The 19,857-nt window shown below is 34.4% G+C and overlaps 1 protein-coding gene and 1 long non-coding RNA gene across 4 annotated transcripts; both read left to right on the top strand.

Moving 5' to 3' along the window:
* Positions 1-707: 707 nt before the first annotated feature.
* Positions 708-8,288, top strand: LOC120272991 (fumarate hydratase 1, mitochondrial-like). Its single transcript, XM_039279636.1, has 17 exons — positions 708-920; positions 1,007-1,124; positions 2,245-2,394; positions 2,487-2,597; positions 3,138-3,221; positions 3,733-3,831; positions 3,967-4,017; positions 4,095-4,144; positions 4,709-4,790; positions 6,083-6,177; positions 6,256-6,322; positions 6,495-6,545; positions 7,104-7,199; positions 7,312-7,410; positions 7,513-7,542; positions 7,643-7,708; positions 7,919-8,288. Exons 1-17 carry the CDS (start codon positions 760-762, stop codon positions 8,003-8,005), a joined length of 1,497 nt encoding a protein of 498 aa, XP_039135570.1. The 5' UTR covers positions 708-759; the 3' UTR covers positions 8,006-8,288.
* A 3,504-nt stretch (positions 8,289-11,792) lies between these two features.
* On the top strand, positions 11,793-17,715 carry LOC120273970. 3 transcript variants are annotated; one of them, XR_005540659.1, is made up of 6 exons: positions 11,793-12,107; positions 12,371-12,570; positions 12,635-12,794; positions 17,074-17,139; positions 17,240-17,364; positions 17,436-17,715. It is a non-coding gene; the product is annotated as an uncharacterized LOC120273970 (long non-coding RNA). The 3 variants fall into 3 exon arrangements; XR_005540658.1 differs by having other exon boundaries at positions 11,794-12,107; positions 12,371-12,553; XR_005540660.1 differs by having other exon boundaries at positions 11,794-12,107; positions 12,371-12,553; positions 17,283-17,364.
* Positions 17,716-19,857: the final 2,142 nt, after the last annotated feature.

Raw genomic sequence — 19,857 nt, forward strand, 5'->3', positions numbered from 1 at the left:
TTGCTAATTCATCCTTTATACACACACACACACACAAAATAAAACTACATTAAAATTTTTTGAGCAATAATCTCATTTTTTTTATGAGTAAACCATCAATTTTTTTTTTTAATTTTTTTTCAAAGTTCTCACATGCCTGCAGATAATTACAATAAAACTCAAAAAATACAAAAATTAAAAATAATCTCATTTTCATGAAACCCTTATTATATATATATATATATAGAGAGAGAGAGAGAGAGAGATGGGCACGAGCCGTCCGACAACCCGGCCAGGTCCGGCCCGGCCCATCGAGTCACTAATCCGGCGGGCCGGGCCAACAACCCGTAACCGGCCCGTCATGGAGACGGGCAGGTTACGGGTTGGGCTTGCCCCAACTCGTGGCCCGGCAGGTCAACCCTGGCTTAGAACCAGGTTGCAACCCGGCCCGTCGGCCCAATCCACCGGGTTGACCCGCTGGCCCGCGGGGTCAACATGGAAGCCGGCCCGGTTTCCTGTGACCCGGACCTACCGTCAACGAGCCAACCCAGCCCGGCGAGTTCTACACCCAGCCGGGCCAAATCCGGGTCGGTGGGCCGGTTGCCCACCTATTACACACAATGACATCCAATAAAAGAACAGAAATGAAGGGCTTTTTGGGAAATAAAATTTTAATTTTTATAATTAATAACATATCTCAAAAGTAGAAAATGGAGCTCTTTTTCTCCTCAACCTTTCCCCGCCTCCACCTCTCTCTCTCTCTCTCTGGGCCTGTGAATCATGGCCATGATCGGCGCTCTCCGGCGAGCATCCTGCCAATCGGCGACGTCTCGGAAGCAGGAAGCACCGCTGCTGCTCGGCCTTGCCTTCGCCCGCCACATCTCCACTGGTTTCCGCGAGGAACGCGACACTTTTGGCCCCATTCTCGTCCCCTCGGACAAGTCTTGATCTCGAAACCTTAAGTTCTTTTTTTATTGGTTTTTGATATTGGTTTGAGTTTGGATCTGTTTGTTTGGTGTTTCTTTAGGTTGTGGGGTGCTCAGACGCAGAGATCATTGCAGAATTTTGAGATTGGCGGCGAGCGCGAGCGCATGCCTGAGCAGATCATCCGCGCTTTTGGTATCCTTAAGAAGTGTGCGGCTAAGGTTTGTTGTCTTCTTAAGACCAAAAATGACATTTTTGATTGATTTCAGCTTTCTTTCGTTCATGAAAATGTTTTGCTTTGTTTTGGTGGAGGGAAACATGTTGATATGGTGGGATAAGGAAATATTTACTTTTTAATATCCAAGCGTGCAATAAAGTTGAAGTTTTTCATGTTTTTGTAGTTCTTTTTATTGATTTTTCTGTTATTTTCCGTTCGATGTCAGCTTTCGTTTGTCCATGAAAAAATGTGTCTGTGCGCGCGTGTGTGTTGGAGGGGCAAATGCTGATTTGGTGGCATATAGAAATTTTACTGTTAGAATCTCCAAGTCTGCAATGCAGTCGAAGTTCTAGTGTCATTGTGGTTCTTGATATTGTTTTTTATGCTGTCATTTTCTGTTTGATTTCAGCTTCCGTTCATCCATGAAAATGTTTGTTATTCCTTTTCTTTGTTTTTATTGAAGGGAAACATGTTAATCCTGTGGCATATAGAAAATTTTCTCTTTGAATCTCCAAGGCTGCAGTAAAGTTGATGGTTTTTTGTGTTTTTGTGGTTCTTGTTATTGATTTTTGACATAAATTTATAGTTTTTTCCCCACTTTTGGGAGTATAATTCTGTCAGACAAGAGTAGATGTTCTCAGAACAGTACTCAGTCGATATCCTGAAATCTACCTCCTGGCTTCCTTCAATCTGTTTATTTGTGTCTTGTTCATCCTATGAATATCCTATGTGATCCGCATCTTACTTGATAGGCATCTTCTTTATTTATATATATTTATTTAGATTATCCTACTATTGGGAGATTTATTGGTTGGTTGTTGAGCATGAAGAAATCCTGACCGGCAAACAGTTCTGTCTTAAGGATAGTAATTGAGACAGATCCACATCTTATTCAACATTCATTGCTCTTTCATATTGTCCTAATAATTTGATGTAATCATGTAATCTGATGGCTGGTTTTGTTTTACGTGGAGTCATATTTTCATAATCTTGATGATTGGTTCGTATCACAATCCACTGATGGTCTATGGCTACTTGTTCTGTTCCTTTGAAGTATGTCTGTCTTTTGTGATTCATATTAATTATTAAAAATTGGATGTATGCGTAGTAACACTTTTGTACAGGTGAACATGGATTATGGTCTTGACCCAACTATTGGGAATGCAATAATGCAAGCTGCACAAGAGGTGGCTGAGGGAAAATTGGATGATCATTTTCCTCTTGTGATTTGGCAAACTGGAAGTGGAACCCAAAGCAACATGAATGCCAATGAGGTCAATAAAAAATGTTTTGTGTTGATTAAGATGCACTTTTCTAGAGTCCGTAATTCTGATATTCTATTACCATTGCTTTTCTATCATCACAGGTGATAGCCAATAGAGCAGCCGAGATTCTTGGTCATAAACGTGGTGGAAAGTTTGTACATCCAAATGACCATGTCAACAAGGCACAATCTTCAAATGATACATTCCCAACTGTGAGTTTCCTTTTTCTTCAGGGAGTTTCTTGTACATTGACTGCAGATAATATTGACCATTGTAGATTTTATTTTTAATGATGACTGTATGCTGGACTTAGGATGAGATTTATGAGGAGGTGAACTTTCTAGTGTTGATGTCATTTGTGCACTGTAAGTGATCAAGCTATGTCCTTAGCTACAACAGCATCTTGTTGCTGTGCACCACAAAGAGGTCAATGTATTTTGTGGCCTTATTATATAATTACTATTATTTTTATTTATTTTTATCAATCCCTGTGATTAAGGTCTTATTGAAAGGATGCATCTAAGTCTTTAGGTGGCCATTAGCACAATACATAAAAAACTGTTAACCTGTAGTGGTGCTTCTTGCTATGTGTTCATTTTGATTTTGGAACTCGCCAAACAATTTTTCATTGCAGTGGCAACTTTTATCAACTATTGATTTTATGTTGTTTTAATATAATGCAATACCTCTGCCATGCATTTGGGAGTCAATACGTTAATGGAAGTACAAGTAATATGGGTAAATTTTGTCAGGTTATGCACATCGCTGCAGCTGTAGAAATTAATTCAAGGTTTGTCCCGAGCTTAAAGCAGTTACATACTGCTCTACATTCAAAGGTGAGGCACATTTTTTTTCTTTTTCAATTTGAATATGTATAGATCTGTTCTCGAGTATAGCTTGATTTTAAATTATGCACTTGAAAAGGTATCCTTCTATATGGTAAAATGACTAGTCATAGGTTAAAAAAAAAGGAACATATACCCAGATTTATGGTTTGTCTTAGAATCATTTTTAGCTTTTATGATTACAAGACCAAGTAATACCATTTCTATTCTGTACCACTTTTGTTTCCAGTTTTTTGCTGTTTTGCTTTCTTTTTGTTTGTGTGATGCATCTCAGCATTCTTATTGGACTTTCTTAGGTCCTATGTTTATGCATGAATCATTGGATTAATATTAAAATGCAGCCACAACATTCTACATTTTCTAGATCATCTGTTTCACTATTGAAAAATTAGGCTTTTATGGTAGATAAAATAGTTGCATTCTGATATTTCTATTTTTTTGCATGTTGTTATTATTTAATTGGTGTGGTTAGTTCTCAAATATATTCTTCCTGTTGCTCTAGAGTGTTGAGTTCAAAGATATTGTCAAGATTGGGCGCACACATACTCAGGATGCTACTCCTCTGACACTTGGACAAGAGTTCAGTGGGTATACTACTCAGGTATTCATTTTTAAATTACACCATTGCTGATTGCTGGCCTCTTGCTTCTTTGTGTATTTCTTGTGTCACTGTAATTGTTTTGAAGCACAAAGATATCTCGCTGAACTTTGGCTTGTTGAAACATTTCTTTTGCAGGTGAAATATGGGATTGATAGAGTGTTGGATACACTTCCTCGCATGTATCAAGTAAGACAACTACTTTTTGTGTATCTGTTCACAGTTGCATTTTGGACTGTCCCTTACTAAGAGTGTGCTTTGAGTAGCTTGCACAAGGTGGTACTGCTGTTGGAACTGGACTGAACACAAAGAAGGGGTATGTTTTACTTCAGATGACTTATTTTTATTTTATGGCTTCTGTAATTGTACATGTTCCACAATAGTACAATTCATATGCTTAGACCATATTGAGATAAGTATTTCCTACTATTGGATTTTGCTTTGGTATCTCGACTGAGCCTTTCATAATTTCTAATATGTCTTTTTTTTTAAACATTTTCTTTTATTTTCTATTTGTCATCTAGTGCCTTCAGTCAAATGTTTCAGTTTGGGTTGAAAGCATTTCAAGTTCAACTTGATCAATAGCTTAATAAAAATATAACCACACAAAAGTGAAAGTAATTGCTTTGTTCACTTTGTTGTTTCATTAGGTTAATTGATGTTATCATGTATAATGTGCCTTTTTATTTACGCGGGATAGAAATGCCTTTGTTGATCTTCGAAGGACATGCTTATCAACTGTGTGGATATCACAAATCAACCAGCCATTTTAGTAGTTCTACTGGGAGTCATATCTTTATTTGCTTTATTTTTAAAAAACAATTATCCCATTACTGTAGTATTATACATTAAGTTTTGTTTTTCATGCATAAATATTCAGGTTTGATGTTAAAGTTGCTGCTGCAGTAGCTGAGGAGACCAAGCTGCCATTTGTTACTGCAGAAAACAAATTTGAAGCCCTAGTTAGTATCTATATCCTTCAAAGACTCTCTTCTATTTGCTTGCAACCAAATCTGACTTTCCATTTTCATTTTCTTCTTCCAATTTATTGGTAATATATATTTGTGGTTGCCTGAATCTTGGGTGATATTGTTCAACTTGTAGAACAAAGTAAGCAATTTTTAGTTGTGAGAAATAAAATGCCCTAATATACGAAACAAGAACAATGCATATTGGATGGCCTCTTCTCCTGGACAAACTCATATATTCATGTCCATTTGTTGAGATAAAGTGGCAACTATGCTGGCCAGTTTGCCAGATTTAAACTTGACCTGTTGTGAAGAAATTTATGTGATAGTTACAAGGTAAGCATATTTAAAATAGTACTCTTTAATATTCATGGTTATTTATGTGTTTATTAAATAACCATGAATATTTAACAATGCTACTTTAACAAGCATATCAGCTGGATAACCTGCTCAAGCGATTTTTTTTCCTATTACGTTGTGCATAGGTTCACGATTACAGCAGATAATATTATCAGTTTGCAAAATCGAAGGAAATAATGAGATTCAATGCTATAAATAGGGAAAGATGAAAATTTAAGTTAATCTAATATTCCATGAGCGAAAAGTTGATAAATTCTAATTTTTTGCAACATATTTCTTTTACTTAGGTACATTGTAGAATCTAATGTTCATAAATGCCTACTTGCATTTGACAAAGTATGATATGGTTGATGGCCATTGCCAGCTATTCAATCAGGAACTTGCAGAAATTCTCTCACGGCCTGATTTGCAGGCTAAACTAAAACTTATCTTCTTTGACCCCTGTGTAACTAATGACATCAACCTTATCACATCCTCTCAAAGTACAAGCGTTTCTGTGAATATATATTTTCAGCATAAGCTGTTACCCATAATGCAAATTGGGTTCCAAATTACAACCATTTTCTGTGGCCATTCAATATATTCAGGAATTTTTTTTATTGTAGTTTCTCACTGGAAAGTGGAGATAGCTTTCACTTTACATGTTTAACAACAAAGGCTACTTTCTGTCAATATATATTTTCAGCATAAACTGTTACCCATAATGGAAAAGCACTTCCAAGTTTATTTCTGTTCTTTTTGTTTTGGATTCATTATGATTGTATTTTGTAGGTTTTAGTGCTTTCTATTATTCATATTCGTTTCCTTTGGGACATTTTTGTGGCGATTTCTTGTTAAAAAAGTGAACTCATGGAGTAAAAAAAGTGACAGTCATTTGCTGTATTAGTCCTGTATTCATAACCTCATCAGATCATCTTCTGTACCAGGCAGCACATGATGCTTTTGTCGAGACTAGCGGGGCCTTGAATACAGTTTCTGTTTCTCTTCATAAGATTGCAAATGACATCCGACTTCTTGGGAGGTACCTAGTGACTATTTTGGTTTCACTTGTGTATTACAGATAATCTGTTCTGTTAACTTCAGAATTTCTCCTTTACAGCGGTCCACGTTGTGGGTTAGGCGAATTAATTCTTCCCGAAAATGAGCCAGGCAGCAGTATCATGCCTGTAAATGCCTCAAACTATTTGCTTGGTTCCATTTAAGTTTTTATAGTTTAACCATAATTGTTATCATTTATCAATTTATACATACCAAATTTCTTTAAGGTTTATTAAAATGCCATGCTTTCTGTATTTACTCGTTGTTCTTACTGGTGATATTGATTTCTTTTTTGCTCAGGGAAAGGTTAATCCTACACAGTGCGAGGCTCTTACCATGGTTTGTGCCCAGGTACTGTTTCTTATATTCAAATGTCCACTTAACATTTTTGTCCTGGCAGTATACGTTAGTTTACAATCTAGGCTGAGAAGCATGTCTGGAATATAGACTATGTACAATTATTCCCTGGATTCATCTTAATGATAATGCATATATTTAGTAATTGTTTGTTTGATCATCATTTTCATGAACAGATGCACAAGCTAATTTGCTACAGATATAAACCTATGCATACTAATTCGTTACATGATATAGATATGTAGTAGAAGTATATTGATGATTGCTGTTTGATTATAAATGCTGCGAATTATAGTTTTTGATGTATAGCGAGACCGGAGTACTTATTGTGCAAAAGTAAATATGGCCTTTGCTGAAAAGTTTAATGTTAGATGTATCCAAGGTTCCAGACATCCGACTTCGTATGATGTTAATATAGGATTTTTCTTTGTTTCCATTGGAACTGTGATTTCTTCACACATTTCTAACCAATGTATCTTTCTTTGTTTAACATAGTATGGTATTACCTTTCTCGATCAGTAATAGAACTAATCCGGTGCACCTTTTTTCTAGGTAATGGGAAATCACACAGCCATTACTGTCGGTGGATTGAATGGTCATTTTGAACTCAATGTGTACAAGCCTGTAATTGCCAGTAATCTGCTTCGAGTATGTACCCTTTACATCATCATCATTGTTCAACTAATTCGAAGATTTAAGGATTGATCCAGTTAGCTTTCTCGAGCTATATTAATATTTACTTTTTGATTTTATTTTCCAGTCTTTGAGGTTGCTTGGGGATGCTTCCATTTCTTTCGAGAAGAACTGTGTGAGAGGAATTCAAGCAAACCAAGAGAGGATTTCAAAATTACTCCATGAGGTAAAACGTAGCTCATTTGAATTGCATATCCTTGTTTACTATATTCACTACTACTAGAAAAAGGAAACTAACATGTCACTTTGTTTTGAAATACTCCTGCAGTCTCTGATGCTTGTTACATCATTGAACACTGTAAGTTTATGGGATCCTTTATTTTTTTTTTTTCCGTGTTTCGCTGAATTGTATTATGTTGGATAAACTTCATGAAATTCACATCAATATTATTTATCAGAAAATCGGCTACGACAAGGCTGCTGCTGTTGCCAAGAAAGCTCACAAAGAGGGGACAACTTTGAAGGTAAATTTCACAACAATCTGTTAAAATTTTTCGTTGTTCGAATGACTTAGATTCACTATCTAATATTCGACACTAAATACTCTTGAGGTTGTTATAATCTGTATTTTTCTTTCGCCTAAAGAGAAATCCGTCCGTCCGGGATCGGAAAATGAAAGTCTTGCATATTGGATAAAATTCGATGTGTATATCTAACTTGAATTTGTTGTTCAGAACGCAGCATTAGGCCTTGGAGTCCTGACTGGCGAAGAATTCGACGTACTCGTGGTACCCCATAAAATGATCGGCCCGTCGGACTGAATGTCTACACATTACAGCATTCGGAAATAAGTTTTCCCAAAATCATTTTCCAATCAGATTTTTACACTCAATTCTTTCCTTTTGTTAGGACATATCATAGCAAAGGTGGATATTTTAAGGGAAAAATAAGTTTTCCAAATGAATATTGAGGAAACAATGCTTTTGATGCCCTGCATTTTTGTGAAGTGATTCTTCCATTTATATTGAGAGCTTTTGTTCTCTTTGTACCACAAATAAAGACCAAACATTCCAATATAGTTAGCCATATAATCATGTTAATGTATGACTTAGAATTTATTTATTTATTTGTATATAATCATGTTATATATATATATATATATATTTGATTTTGAAATATTGAACTGAATCTTACAGTCAAGATTCTCGATCATAAATTTAGAATTTCGATTCACGATTTAATTACCACTGATAGGAAGAATATGAAATAGCAATCAGCAACCACTTTGTTACAAGGGTGATAACTAGAAATCATTCGACTTTTTTATAAACACCCAATAAAAAAGATTAAAAAATAAATATGATGGAAAATTAAATAAAGACAAACATAGCAAACATAATTAGTCTATAAAGTGGTGATGCCAAAAAGAGCAAACCAACTAATAAAAGGAGCCACAAGATCATGTAAGAAAGAGAAAAAGAGAAATTGCACAGTGGCTTCAAACACTTGATAATCTTGAGAGGGAAAAATCCTTTCATGGATGGTCTTAGTGTACCACTTGAACCAATTGTTGAAAGATTCAATCCACTCGTTGTCCTCGGGTGCAAAGTAAAACCTTAGTATCCTCTTCTCAAGACCAGTGAAACTGGTCGGTGGTGGCGGCGGTGAGACACCAGCATTATCCCAATCAATGGAATTGTATCTCTCAATGAGTTCACGTGCAAAACAGCTTTTGCTCAGAGCTTGTTCAAAAAAATACACACGAGAATCATAGCACCCTTGATAATTATAGTTATAATTATCATTATAATTACCATTACCATTATCATTATCATTACCATCATGAAGATGATGAGGATGGGAAGTGGTGGAAGCCGACATTGGCAAGAATACGGGTAGTGAAAGCCTCAGCAAAGTCAGCAGCGGTTTCTGAAGGGTTGTTCAAAAGATATTTGAACACAAAAGGTGTCCTTCTGGACCATGTATACTTCCCGCCCTTGTGTTTTCCCTGCAGATATGCCTTCAAATTGGGTTGGAATTCTGTGGGTATGATTGCCCAGAGGAAGCAACGCCCGGTCTCAGTAATAACACGGAACCAGAAGATATGAGAGATGATCTCCAAGAGATTCAGCCTCCTCCTGCTGTTGCTTGTGATGGTGGTTGTTATTTCATCAACTACTTCTTCACTACCCCAGAAGCACTTGGAAAGGCCAGTGATAAACACCATAAGAAAGAGGGCAAAGGTGTCAATAGCGGCCATAAATAAAGGAATGAAGATGATGACACCGAGCATGAAAAGGACCACAAGGCCCCCAGAGTGCAACAATTCTTTGATCTCACTCACATCCATGTCGATGACTATGAAGCTGTTTTCAATAATTGGCTGCTATAATAAAAGCTCTTCTTTGTTTTAAACTATTAATGTAGTGGGCCAATTTAATATATATATATATATATAGTAGTATACTTCTACCGTGACTAGGAATCTTTCACAATCAGCATCAGGTTTATGATAAGCTTAAAGTTATTTTTAATACTTAATTTTATAAATTCAAATAAAATTCAATTTAACTATATCTATTCACCAAGATCATATGATAAGATTGTTAAAATGTGATACATGTGGTATATATGTTATCTAACTCTTCCTCTTCCCATCTAACAATCATCCTAAAGACCATTGAATTTAAAATTTTGAGACAATAGGATAGGTCATGAATTTTACTTTATTTGTTCAATAATTAAATTTATTAATTTCCTTATCCACATTATCTCAAAGCGATATTCATTTACAATCTAATCAAGCTCTCATAAAAACCTAAATAACATATTACAATAATATTTAATAATATTTAATTTAAAAATACAACTAGATTATTTTTTCATAATGATAGAACTTATCTAGCTTATATAATTAATATGTTTAAAATAGATTTTAAAATTTTAAAATATGAAATTTGTTAATTTATATCATGATAAATTGAAGTCTTTTTGTTTATCAGATTATAATATTATTTATCTTATATCATATATCAAATTATAAAAATAATAATAATAAATATCCTATTTTATTTAAAATTAAATATTAGAGATTTTTCTATAGAGATTATGTTTCAAGATAAATCAAGTTCTTATGGATGAACAGTTTTTTTTTTTTTTTAATATATAAAACTATTATTTATAGATGCTATAGATGAAAATTTTTCAAGCCAATGTTTTAGGTTTTGATCATTTGCTGATATTTTGGTTTCACGCAAACTCGAAAAAAAAATATTTGGTAAGTATTTAAGTATTTATGTAATTATTATGCCTTTAAAATTGATGCTTTATGATGAAGATGTAATTGGAGAAGTTGTTAGTAAAAGTAATCCTAAAATTCAAAAATCTTGTGGAAAGACAAGCAAAATCATGGATGTTGTGCTTCAAAATCTGGAGTATGGTTTACTTATATATTTTTGTATTATTGATGACGGATTCACATGACGAAAAAAAAAAAAAGAAAAGAATTTGGCTTTAATTTGAAATAATATTTTTTAAAATTAATATTAAATCCATGAGTGCATCAAATTCATTCTTTTGCTTTCAAAATTCTTGATTTTAATTTTAAAATATAAAAATATTTTTTACTATTTAATTATTTTAAATTTAATTAATTTGGTCTTCCATAAAACCTAAACAAATTCTTATTATTCTCTAACATAATATATATATATATATATATATATGACAAGTCATCTATTTCGTAGATCAACCGTTGGATTAAAATATAACTGCTGAACAGTATAGCGTGATTATTTTCATGGTTTAACAAGCCGATTCATTCAGTCCATGACCAAGTTTTGGATGAGTCGGTTTTGTGAAAAGAAGGAACCGACTGGCATAATGTCTGGTTCCGGTCCAACCCTATTCTGACTATTTAGAAATTTATACCCAAAACACATAAATTACATCAACATCTTATGTAAGGATACCAACTCAAAAGAGACATGGTGTTAATAAATAGATAAAGAGGCAATTGGCATAAGCTTAATTAGCCTTTTAGTTTGAATTTTGTTAAAAATAAGGGAAAATGGTTACATATCCCTCAAAACTAACAAAATTACATATTTTTAGCCCAAAACATCATAATTGCATGTACACCCCTGAAAAAAAATGAATTACAGATATACCACCATTATTAAGTTATGGGGACATAAATTAACTATATTATCTTTACTATGGTTAAAACATGGGGTTAAAGTATGTAAAATATCAAAAATACCCTTACATACCATCACTGGGTATATATGCAAAGTGTCATTTTATATATTTATTATTAGTTAACTGATATAATTTTGACCTCAGCAGTATATATGCAATTATACATATTATTCAATGGTATATATGTAATTATGTTTTATTTAGGGTAAATATTTAATTTTAAAAATATTCAAGGATATACTTTAAGGAAAAAAAAAACCCTAAAAATAATTACTGAGTTTTGGATCTGAATCAATATCGGATCTAGTGATTTGAACAGGATCCTCTTGATAGCGAATTTCGGATTCGGATCTTTGTAGGATCCAACCCGAAAAATGGGTTAAAACATAAAAGGGTTCATTGTTTGATCGAATTTGGTAGTTTCGATTGGATGATGGAAATGGCGAAATGAAGAGATGGGGGACGATGAGGCTTTCGTTGGCGCTTCACAGCGGCGCGGAGGTGCTTGTGGGCGTAAGGGGCCGAGATTTGGAACGCCGGGGAGATGCTGGCGACCTTGGGTGATGACCAGCAGATGGAGGTTGGGATTGGCCAGACGTTGATAGGGAGTGGCTCGGAGTTGCAGGAGATGGTGAGCTGGAGGATGAGGAGGATGTTCAGCTTCATTATCGCCGCCATGGTGTTTGATGAAATGCCTCTGATAATTGCAGCAATAAAAGCAAGGTATGTGTTCTTTGTTATGGTTCTAAGATTTCAAAATATGGTTTGCATACTTTGTTCTTTGAATGCATTATGTCATGCAAATTTTGTTGCTAAGAAAGCTACTTCATGTGAACTCTGTTGCACTAGTTGCAGAAGAGTTAGCTAAGGTATTAAGGGCAGAATCACGTTGGTTGTTAAGTCTCGCCATGAACTGAAAATTTTCTCTCATAATCACATCATGCCTTTCCATGATTTGTTCTAATTGTATGATTCATTGGTTTCAGCTGTATGCAAAAAATCTGCCCATGTATCATAATGCTGATTTAGAAGGTATTGCTGCATTATGCAATGGATATGCTGGTGCGAATTTGGTTGGTGATTTTGCAAGATCTGAGGTAGGTGCAAGTATTACAAGAGGTGCTTGTGCTTCTAAGGAAGTTTCAAAGTTCTCATGGGATGATATCAGGGTACTAAAAAGTTTAAGGTTAGTTTTGTTTTTGCATCCTTTAGTTTACATGTGTTAATTATCCTTTTCCTTGTGAGTTTAGGGATATCACTGGTGTGGCGTATTCTCTTACATGGACCTTTGGGCTGCTCAAAGTATGTTGGGGAAGGATAACCCTTGCTATGTTTAACATTTCCAAAAGCACGTTTGGCAGCACCAAGTATCATATTCTTTGATAAGGCTGTGGCAGTTGCTCCTAAATGGTAATCACCCAATCTTGCGCTAGATGTTTAATTACTCAGATCTGATATTAATCTCATAATTGTTTCAACATGTTAATGTTTATTAGTGGTGATCATGGTGGAAATTTAATCAGCAATGCCACTATTGGAGAGAGACTTCTCCCGACTCTTTTGGTTGAGATGGATGGTTTAGAATAGCAACAGTAAACTCTTGTTATACTGTATTTAAGTTCTCAATGAGATTACTATTCCCCAATGTTAGTGGAGGTGTGAGGTGCCCTACGGGGAACCTCAATGTCGCACCCTAAGGCGTGTGCCTTGCCTCAAGGCTTGAGGAGTTCCTTGGTAAAGTGCAACCTTTTTTTCAAATTTTTTTTAGTTTATAAGAGTTGGGCAAATGTGAACCATTAGATGATCACCAAATTAAGTCTCAACCAGTAAGAACAAAAGGTTAGATGACTTGGAGTTTGTGAAATACAATCGGGCATCGATGCATAGATATGTTACGTGAGCATGTATTGATCTGATTCTTTTTTTTTTTTGAGAGAGAGAGAGAGAACAACACTAGTCTCTTAGTACTAGAAAACAAGCTTGATAGTCTTTTGATAGCTATCTACAATGTCTCTTGTTTCAAACAAAAAAACTACCATGAAACGAGACGATACAACGCCTTTAAGCAAATAGTGAGTTTGAAAAGGGCATTGGGAAGTAGACAGGCCAGTTGAAGTAGTGTGAGACATGTATAGGCTTATCCATTGTCAAATGTGTGCCTTGAAATTTTTTTTCACAATTATTTTGAAAAATTACCATGACTAAACCCTTAAGTTAGCCCACATCTCTTTACATGCATGTGTGAATGTATGAATTTTATTACACCTACACATAGTCTTAGCTCACTTCCCTCTACATGTATGAATGAATGGACTCTGGTTTCTCCATTACACCTACACATAGTCTTAGCCCACATCTCGCTATACATCAAAAACTATAATTCGCAGCATTTATAATCAAACAGCAATCATCAATATACTTCTACTACATATCTATATCATGTAACGAATTAGTATGCATAGGTTTATATCTGTAGCAAATTAGCTTGTGCAGGTAGCTTTTATTTTGGTGACATCTGAACTGCCCTGTACCAGTAGATCAATCTACAGAGAATCCGCATTTTATATTTGCATGAAATTACTGAAAATTTAACAGTGATGAGTGAGATTTGTTTTCTTTAGTAAATAGAGAGTTTGGCCTTAAAGAATTGAATAGCAAGTTCTGTTGACAGAATAGTTGATGAATTAATTAATTGTCTGTATAGACTCTGCATAAGAAAAAGTGGCAAAAATTTTTAACCTGTGCATGCAGAATAGAAAGCAAGTTCAGAAACTCTGTGGTTCCTTCTGATATCACCATTTGTTCTGTGACTTTTTCCCTTCTGTAATTTTGTATATACACATCAGTCATTTTTCCTTGATCATATCAAACAACTCTTGTCCAGTGCCAACTTGTTTTGTAAATAATGTAAAACAATTTACTCTCTCTGTAACATGACAGGACCACCTCTATCAAAAAATCATAGCTTCTTAAGAAGGAAAGAAAGAAGACAAGAGAAGTGGTTATCTTACAAAAGAAAGCCACAGGAAATGGAATTGAGTTACTAAAGCAAGCGCGCACACACAAAAAGCCTAAGCTTAAGCCACTGTTTCCTACATTTCCTTTTATCATTTTTACACTCCCTTTGCATTTGTCTCATGCTTTTCTACCCCTCATCTCTTTGCCGCACGCTAAAGCTATCAGACACTCTCACCAGCCCTACATGAACCAAAGAAGCTCTAGGGGCCTTTTTAGATAATCCATGATTCCATGCACACCCACACCTAACAAGAACTAATAAAGTCCATGCACTTATTAAAAAAAGAAAAAAGAAAAAGAAAAGCCTCAGATGCCTATACGTGGCATAATGAGCCTTTGAATATCCCCATTTGTCCCCACATTTTTTTCTTTAGTGACACAACTTTTTAGTTCTTTTTCTTAGGCCTAGGAGATCTGGATACTTTTATGGCATTCAGGTTAACAACAGCGTACAGGTTCGCGAATTTATCATGTTAATTTTGTTTTACCTTAACTCAAGAATCAAGAGTTGAGAAATTTACTATGCCACTACCTTGCTTTTTAGTTTTGTTGTTGCTAAATTATTTGGTCTTTTTGTGTGTATTTTTAATGTCCTTGATCATTAATCTTTGTTTCTTTTTAACTTGTTTTAAACTAGGCATGTAAGTCTAACTAGAAAGTGATGGTAAAATTTTAGCTGCTCCCCCCTCATCATCTTCATATTTGTTTGAGCCCTTCTCCTGTCGTAGAACATACAGCCATAAAAGACAAGATGGCAGTGGTCAATTAAAAATCTCTAATAATTCACTCTTCTTTCTTTTTAATTTTTCTTACCATGTAGTCACCTTTTGGAAAGTACTCTCAAAATCTCAAGCGTATGTAATTAATTTATAACAAATCTAAATAATTGTATTAAAATTTTGCAAGCAGTGATATACTAATTATTAATTTTAAACTATAAATTAATTAACAACTACAAAGCTGGAAGAGCACAGCCTGGGTGCTGTTATGATGACCATAATATCATATCCCAAAGCAAATGTTCAATAACACAAATGCTTGCTAAAGAAAATCTCAAAATTATTATTGAAGATTCATAGCACACTAATCAAAATAAGAGACAATTTCCAAGAATCTTAATCATCCCACTAAAATAGAAAGAAGATTAAGTAAAGAAATAAAGAAAGAAAATCAATACAGCTCAAGTTAAACAAATTCCATGGCTCAAAACCTAAAATCTTTCTCCTGTTGAATGAATACATACACTTCACAGTTGGTTTTCAAGCTAAACAAATTCCATGGCTCAAAACCAAAAAAACTTTCTTCAGTTCAATGAATCCATTGTCTTCACAACTTATTAAGTGATCTTTGAAACAGTCCTTTGAGTGAGACTTATTCAAACTTATGGCTGTGCCTTTGATTAACCCATATAAGGGCCCTTTTTATTAATGTTTTTGCATCTTGTTTTACGCTTGTGTTTATTTATGAATGTTTTTGAGAATGATTTTGGTTGGTTAGTGTGAGATGGTAAAACGTTGTGAATTTGCTAGGTTTGATGTGGACAAACATGGCTTTTTTATTTTTTATTTTTTTTGATAATTGAATTGTTCTTGTTTAAAGTTTTTGGAGGTGATTTGAATAATTTGATAGTATCTTGTTAATTTGAGATTTGTATGGATTGATAGAAATTGAAGAGATATATTGGAAATTATGGAAGGATAGCAATCTTCTTTCTTATTTCAAATAGCATTAGTTTTTTTTTTTCTCTCTAAAAGAATTGATTAGAAGACTCTTTGATTAGTTTCGATTTAGAACTATATTTCTGGTTGTAACTGAAGAATTATCTGGGATCTGTGTACTTGCTCTCAAATACATGCTACTAATTTCTAATAACTGATGTCATCTGAGTGTGAGTTGTTGGATAAATTGCCCTCGTATTCTTTTATATGACTGGTAAATTGCTTGTTTTGTGTGATGTGAATATGAACAAATATTGCCAAGTTCATGGAAATTAAAGGACTGATGGTTTGAGCAAGTTACAGCTTTCACTCTGTTAACTTGAATTGCATTTATCTTGTCATGAATTCACAATAACATTGATCCTGCTTTCGAAAATTTTACAATTATATTACTGATGCTTGTCTGATGCTCAAGGATAGTATCAATCAATTTCATCATTCTGTTGGTGACAAGATATTCACATGGTTTATAAATATATTAAAGGGTAGCACATGATTTTGGAGAATGATATTTGATACATATGTTGTCATGAGCCGAACATGAGGAAAGGAAATCCGTAAAGGCTTCATGAGTTGGAATGGCTACTATGCCTAAGACTTATACAGGTAGTAGAAAAAAAAAAAGAATAATCCTACATTCAAAATAGGAGAAGAACTATTGTGTTAGCTGTGGAGAACAGTAGAACTAAATATGTTAGATGTATTTTCAGGGCAAAACTATAAGGCTTGGGAGTTTGGTTGAGATATGATAAAAAGGACAACACACAGAATAGGCCAAGGTTATTACCCATATAGTAATAGAAAAATATAAATAGGTTTATTAGAAGTAAATATCACAACTAGTTTTACAAACAGTGGTTGTAGAACACTTTCTATGGCTGACCTGTGGAACGTTTTATCTCTTTTCATTCTTAAACAATAAAGTAAAGCATCTTTTGTAATGATTTCCATAGGTTGAAGATGTTGCATCTGTCGACTGATGTCAGTGGACAAAATCTAAACATCATGTGACTCAAGAGGTTTGTTGGTTATTAGCTTTCAAAGTAGAGTTATTTATGCTCAAAACTTATAATTTTGATCATTATTTTAATCCATGGATTAATATATTTTATGTTGAAGATTTGATTGATGCTAGCTGGATCATTTTTCGGGTGGTGATCAGGGACCTGGCACTGTCAAATGGAATGAAGGTAGTTCAAAGATGATCTCTCATCTACCATTTTACATTCTCAGTGAACAAGAAGGTAAGTACACGTGCACCGATTGTTCTCAAACTTACACAAATTTTCACATTCTCAGTATTTTTCCTTTGCAGATATCCTTTGACGTCCTGATCAAGATTTTGTCGTTTAAAACACAACCTGTTGAAATGTTTGCATTGACTTCCAATCCATTTATTTTGAAGAAAAGCCATTGCATTGATGAACGTCTATAAAAGTCCATTCTATGAAGTTAAAGTTTGAGTTAAATGTGTGGTTTTGTACCTTAAACCGACTTGCAGGTGCTTGACCTTGATTTGTCTCCTTCCTCTATGATTTCACAGCTTATGTTTACTGACCTTGATTAAAAATAATGATTCCAAACATTTCTCATAATTAAGTTGTTTGTCCTTTTTTTTTTTTTAGTGCTTACTTGAATAAATATATATATGTATATATAGTCGATCAAGTTGAAATCTAATGGTATGGATTTTATTATATTCCCTCCCTTTTTTAGTATAAATGTGAGTTTTTAATTGATTAAAAAGGGTTTTAATTGATTAAATAATATATATTTAATTAAAAACTAATTATTAGGTATGCTTTTGAGAGGGTTATAACTGCCTCTAAACCTATAATTAGAGTTTTAAAATTTTAATTGTAGAGGCGGTTATAACCGGCTCTAAAACTTAAAATCTTGTAAATTGTAGAGGCAGTTATAACCACCTCTAAAACTATAACTAGAGTTTTAAAATTTTGATTGTAGAGGCGGTTATAACCGCCTTTAAAACCTGTTTCCTAAGCTATTAATTTACCCAACGGTTGTATCAAACTGGCTCTAAATTTTAGAGCCGGCTTAAGACGAGCCGGTTTAGAGGCGGGTGAAAAATTCACCGTTCACCGCTAAAGCTATAGAGGCGGTTTTAACCGCCTTTATAGGTCATAAAAACCGCCTTTTCTTTTAGTGTAGTGGGTCAGCATCTTTATTGGACTTTCTTAGGCCCTATGTTTTATGCATGAATCATTGGATTAGTATTAAAATGCAGTCGCATCATTCTATTCTATTTTTTTTTCGAAGATGAACGGCTAAGCTGCTAAAAAAGACAGAGGCATGCATAAGCCTCGGTAGAGCAAGTAGGGGCAGGACCCGCGTACACATGGGTCTAGAACCACCCCACACAACCACTACTCACATTCCGAGAAATGTGCCCTCATCAATGATTCGAACTTTCATCATTTGTGAAGGGTTCTAATTGAGACTTGGCTATCAATAGATCATTTGTTGGTTGATTGCATCATTCTACCTTTACTAGATCATCTATTTCACTATTGAAGAATTAGGCTTTTCTAGTAGATAAAATAGTTGACATTCTGATATTTCTTATTTTTGCATTTTGTTAATGTTTAATTGGTGTGGTTGGTTCCCAAATATATTCTTCCTGTTGCTTTAGAGTGTTGAATTCAAAGATATTGTTGCCGAATTTTGAGATTGGCGGCGAGCGCAAGCGCATGCCTGAGCACATCATCCGTGTTAGAGAGTGAGAGGAAGAGAGAAATGCTTGAACCATTGATCTCAATGGACAAGCTCATGTATAAATAGATGATGAAGTGTACAAGTACATATAGTGTACATAGTCTATACTCAGGATATACATACACATATATATATGTATCTAACAATCCGCGCTTTTGGAATCCGTAAGAAGTGTGCAGCTAAGGTTTGTTGTCTTCTTAACACCAAAAGTGCCATTTTTGTTTGATTTCAGCTTTCTTTTGTTCATGAAAATGTTTTTCTTTGTTTTTTTGGGGGGGAAACATGTTGATTTGGTGGGGTGAGGAAATTTTTACGTTTTGATATCCAAGCGTGCAATAAAGTTGAAGTTTTTCATGTTTTTGTAGTTCTTTTTATTGATTTTTTTCTGTTGTCATTTTCTGTTTGATGTCAGCTTTCTTTTGTCCATGAAATGTGTCTGTGTCTGTGTCTGTGTGTGTGTGTGTTGGAGGGGAAAATGCTGATTTGGTGGCATATAGAAATTTTATTGTTAGAATATCCAAGCCTGCAATGCAGTTGAAGTTCTAGTGTCTTTGTTCTTCTTGGTATTGTTTTCTATGCTGTCATTTTCTGTTTGATTTCAGCTTTCGTTCATCCATGAAAATGTTTGTTATTCCTTTTCTTTGTTTTGTTTTGAAGGGAAACATGTTAATCCTGTGGTATGTAAAAATTTTACTCTTTGAATCTGCAAGGCTTCTATAAAGTTGATGGTTTTTTTTGTGTTTTTGTGGTTCTTGTTATTGATTTGTGTGCGGTTAGTCTGTGTGTGATTTTACCAGAAAGTTTTACTTTTGCAACCGTTGGCTGTTGTTAATGTTTGAAGCCATAAATATATTGCTTTTTTTTTTTTCACTTTTTGGAGTATAATACTGTCAGCCGAATAGATGTTCTTGGAACAGTGTTCACTGTTCAGTAAATTTCCTGAAATCTATCCTCTGGCTTCCTTCAATCTGTTTATTTTGTGTCTTGTTCATCCTATGAATATC

The sequence above is a fragment of the Dioscorea cayenensis genome, chromosome 12, assembly GCF_009730915.1.
Source record: "Dioscorea cayenensis subsp. rotundata cultivar TDr96_F1 chromosome 12, TDr96_F1_v2_PseudoChromosome.rev07_lg8_w22 25.fasta, whole genome shotgun sequence".
Taxonomy (NCBI): domain Eukaryota; kingdom Viridiplantae; phylum Streptophyta; class Magnoliopsida; order Dioscoreales; family Dioscoreaceae; genus Dioscorea; species Dioscorea cayenensis.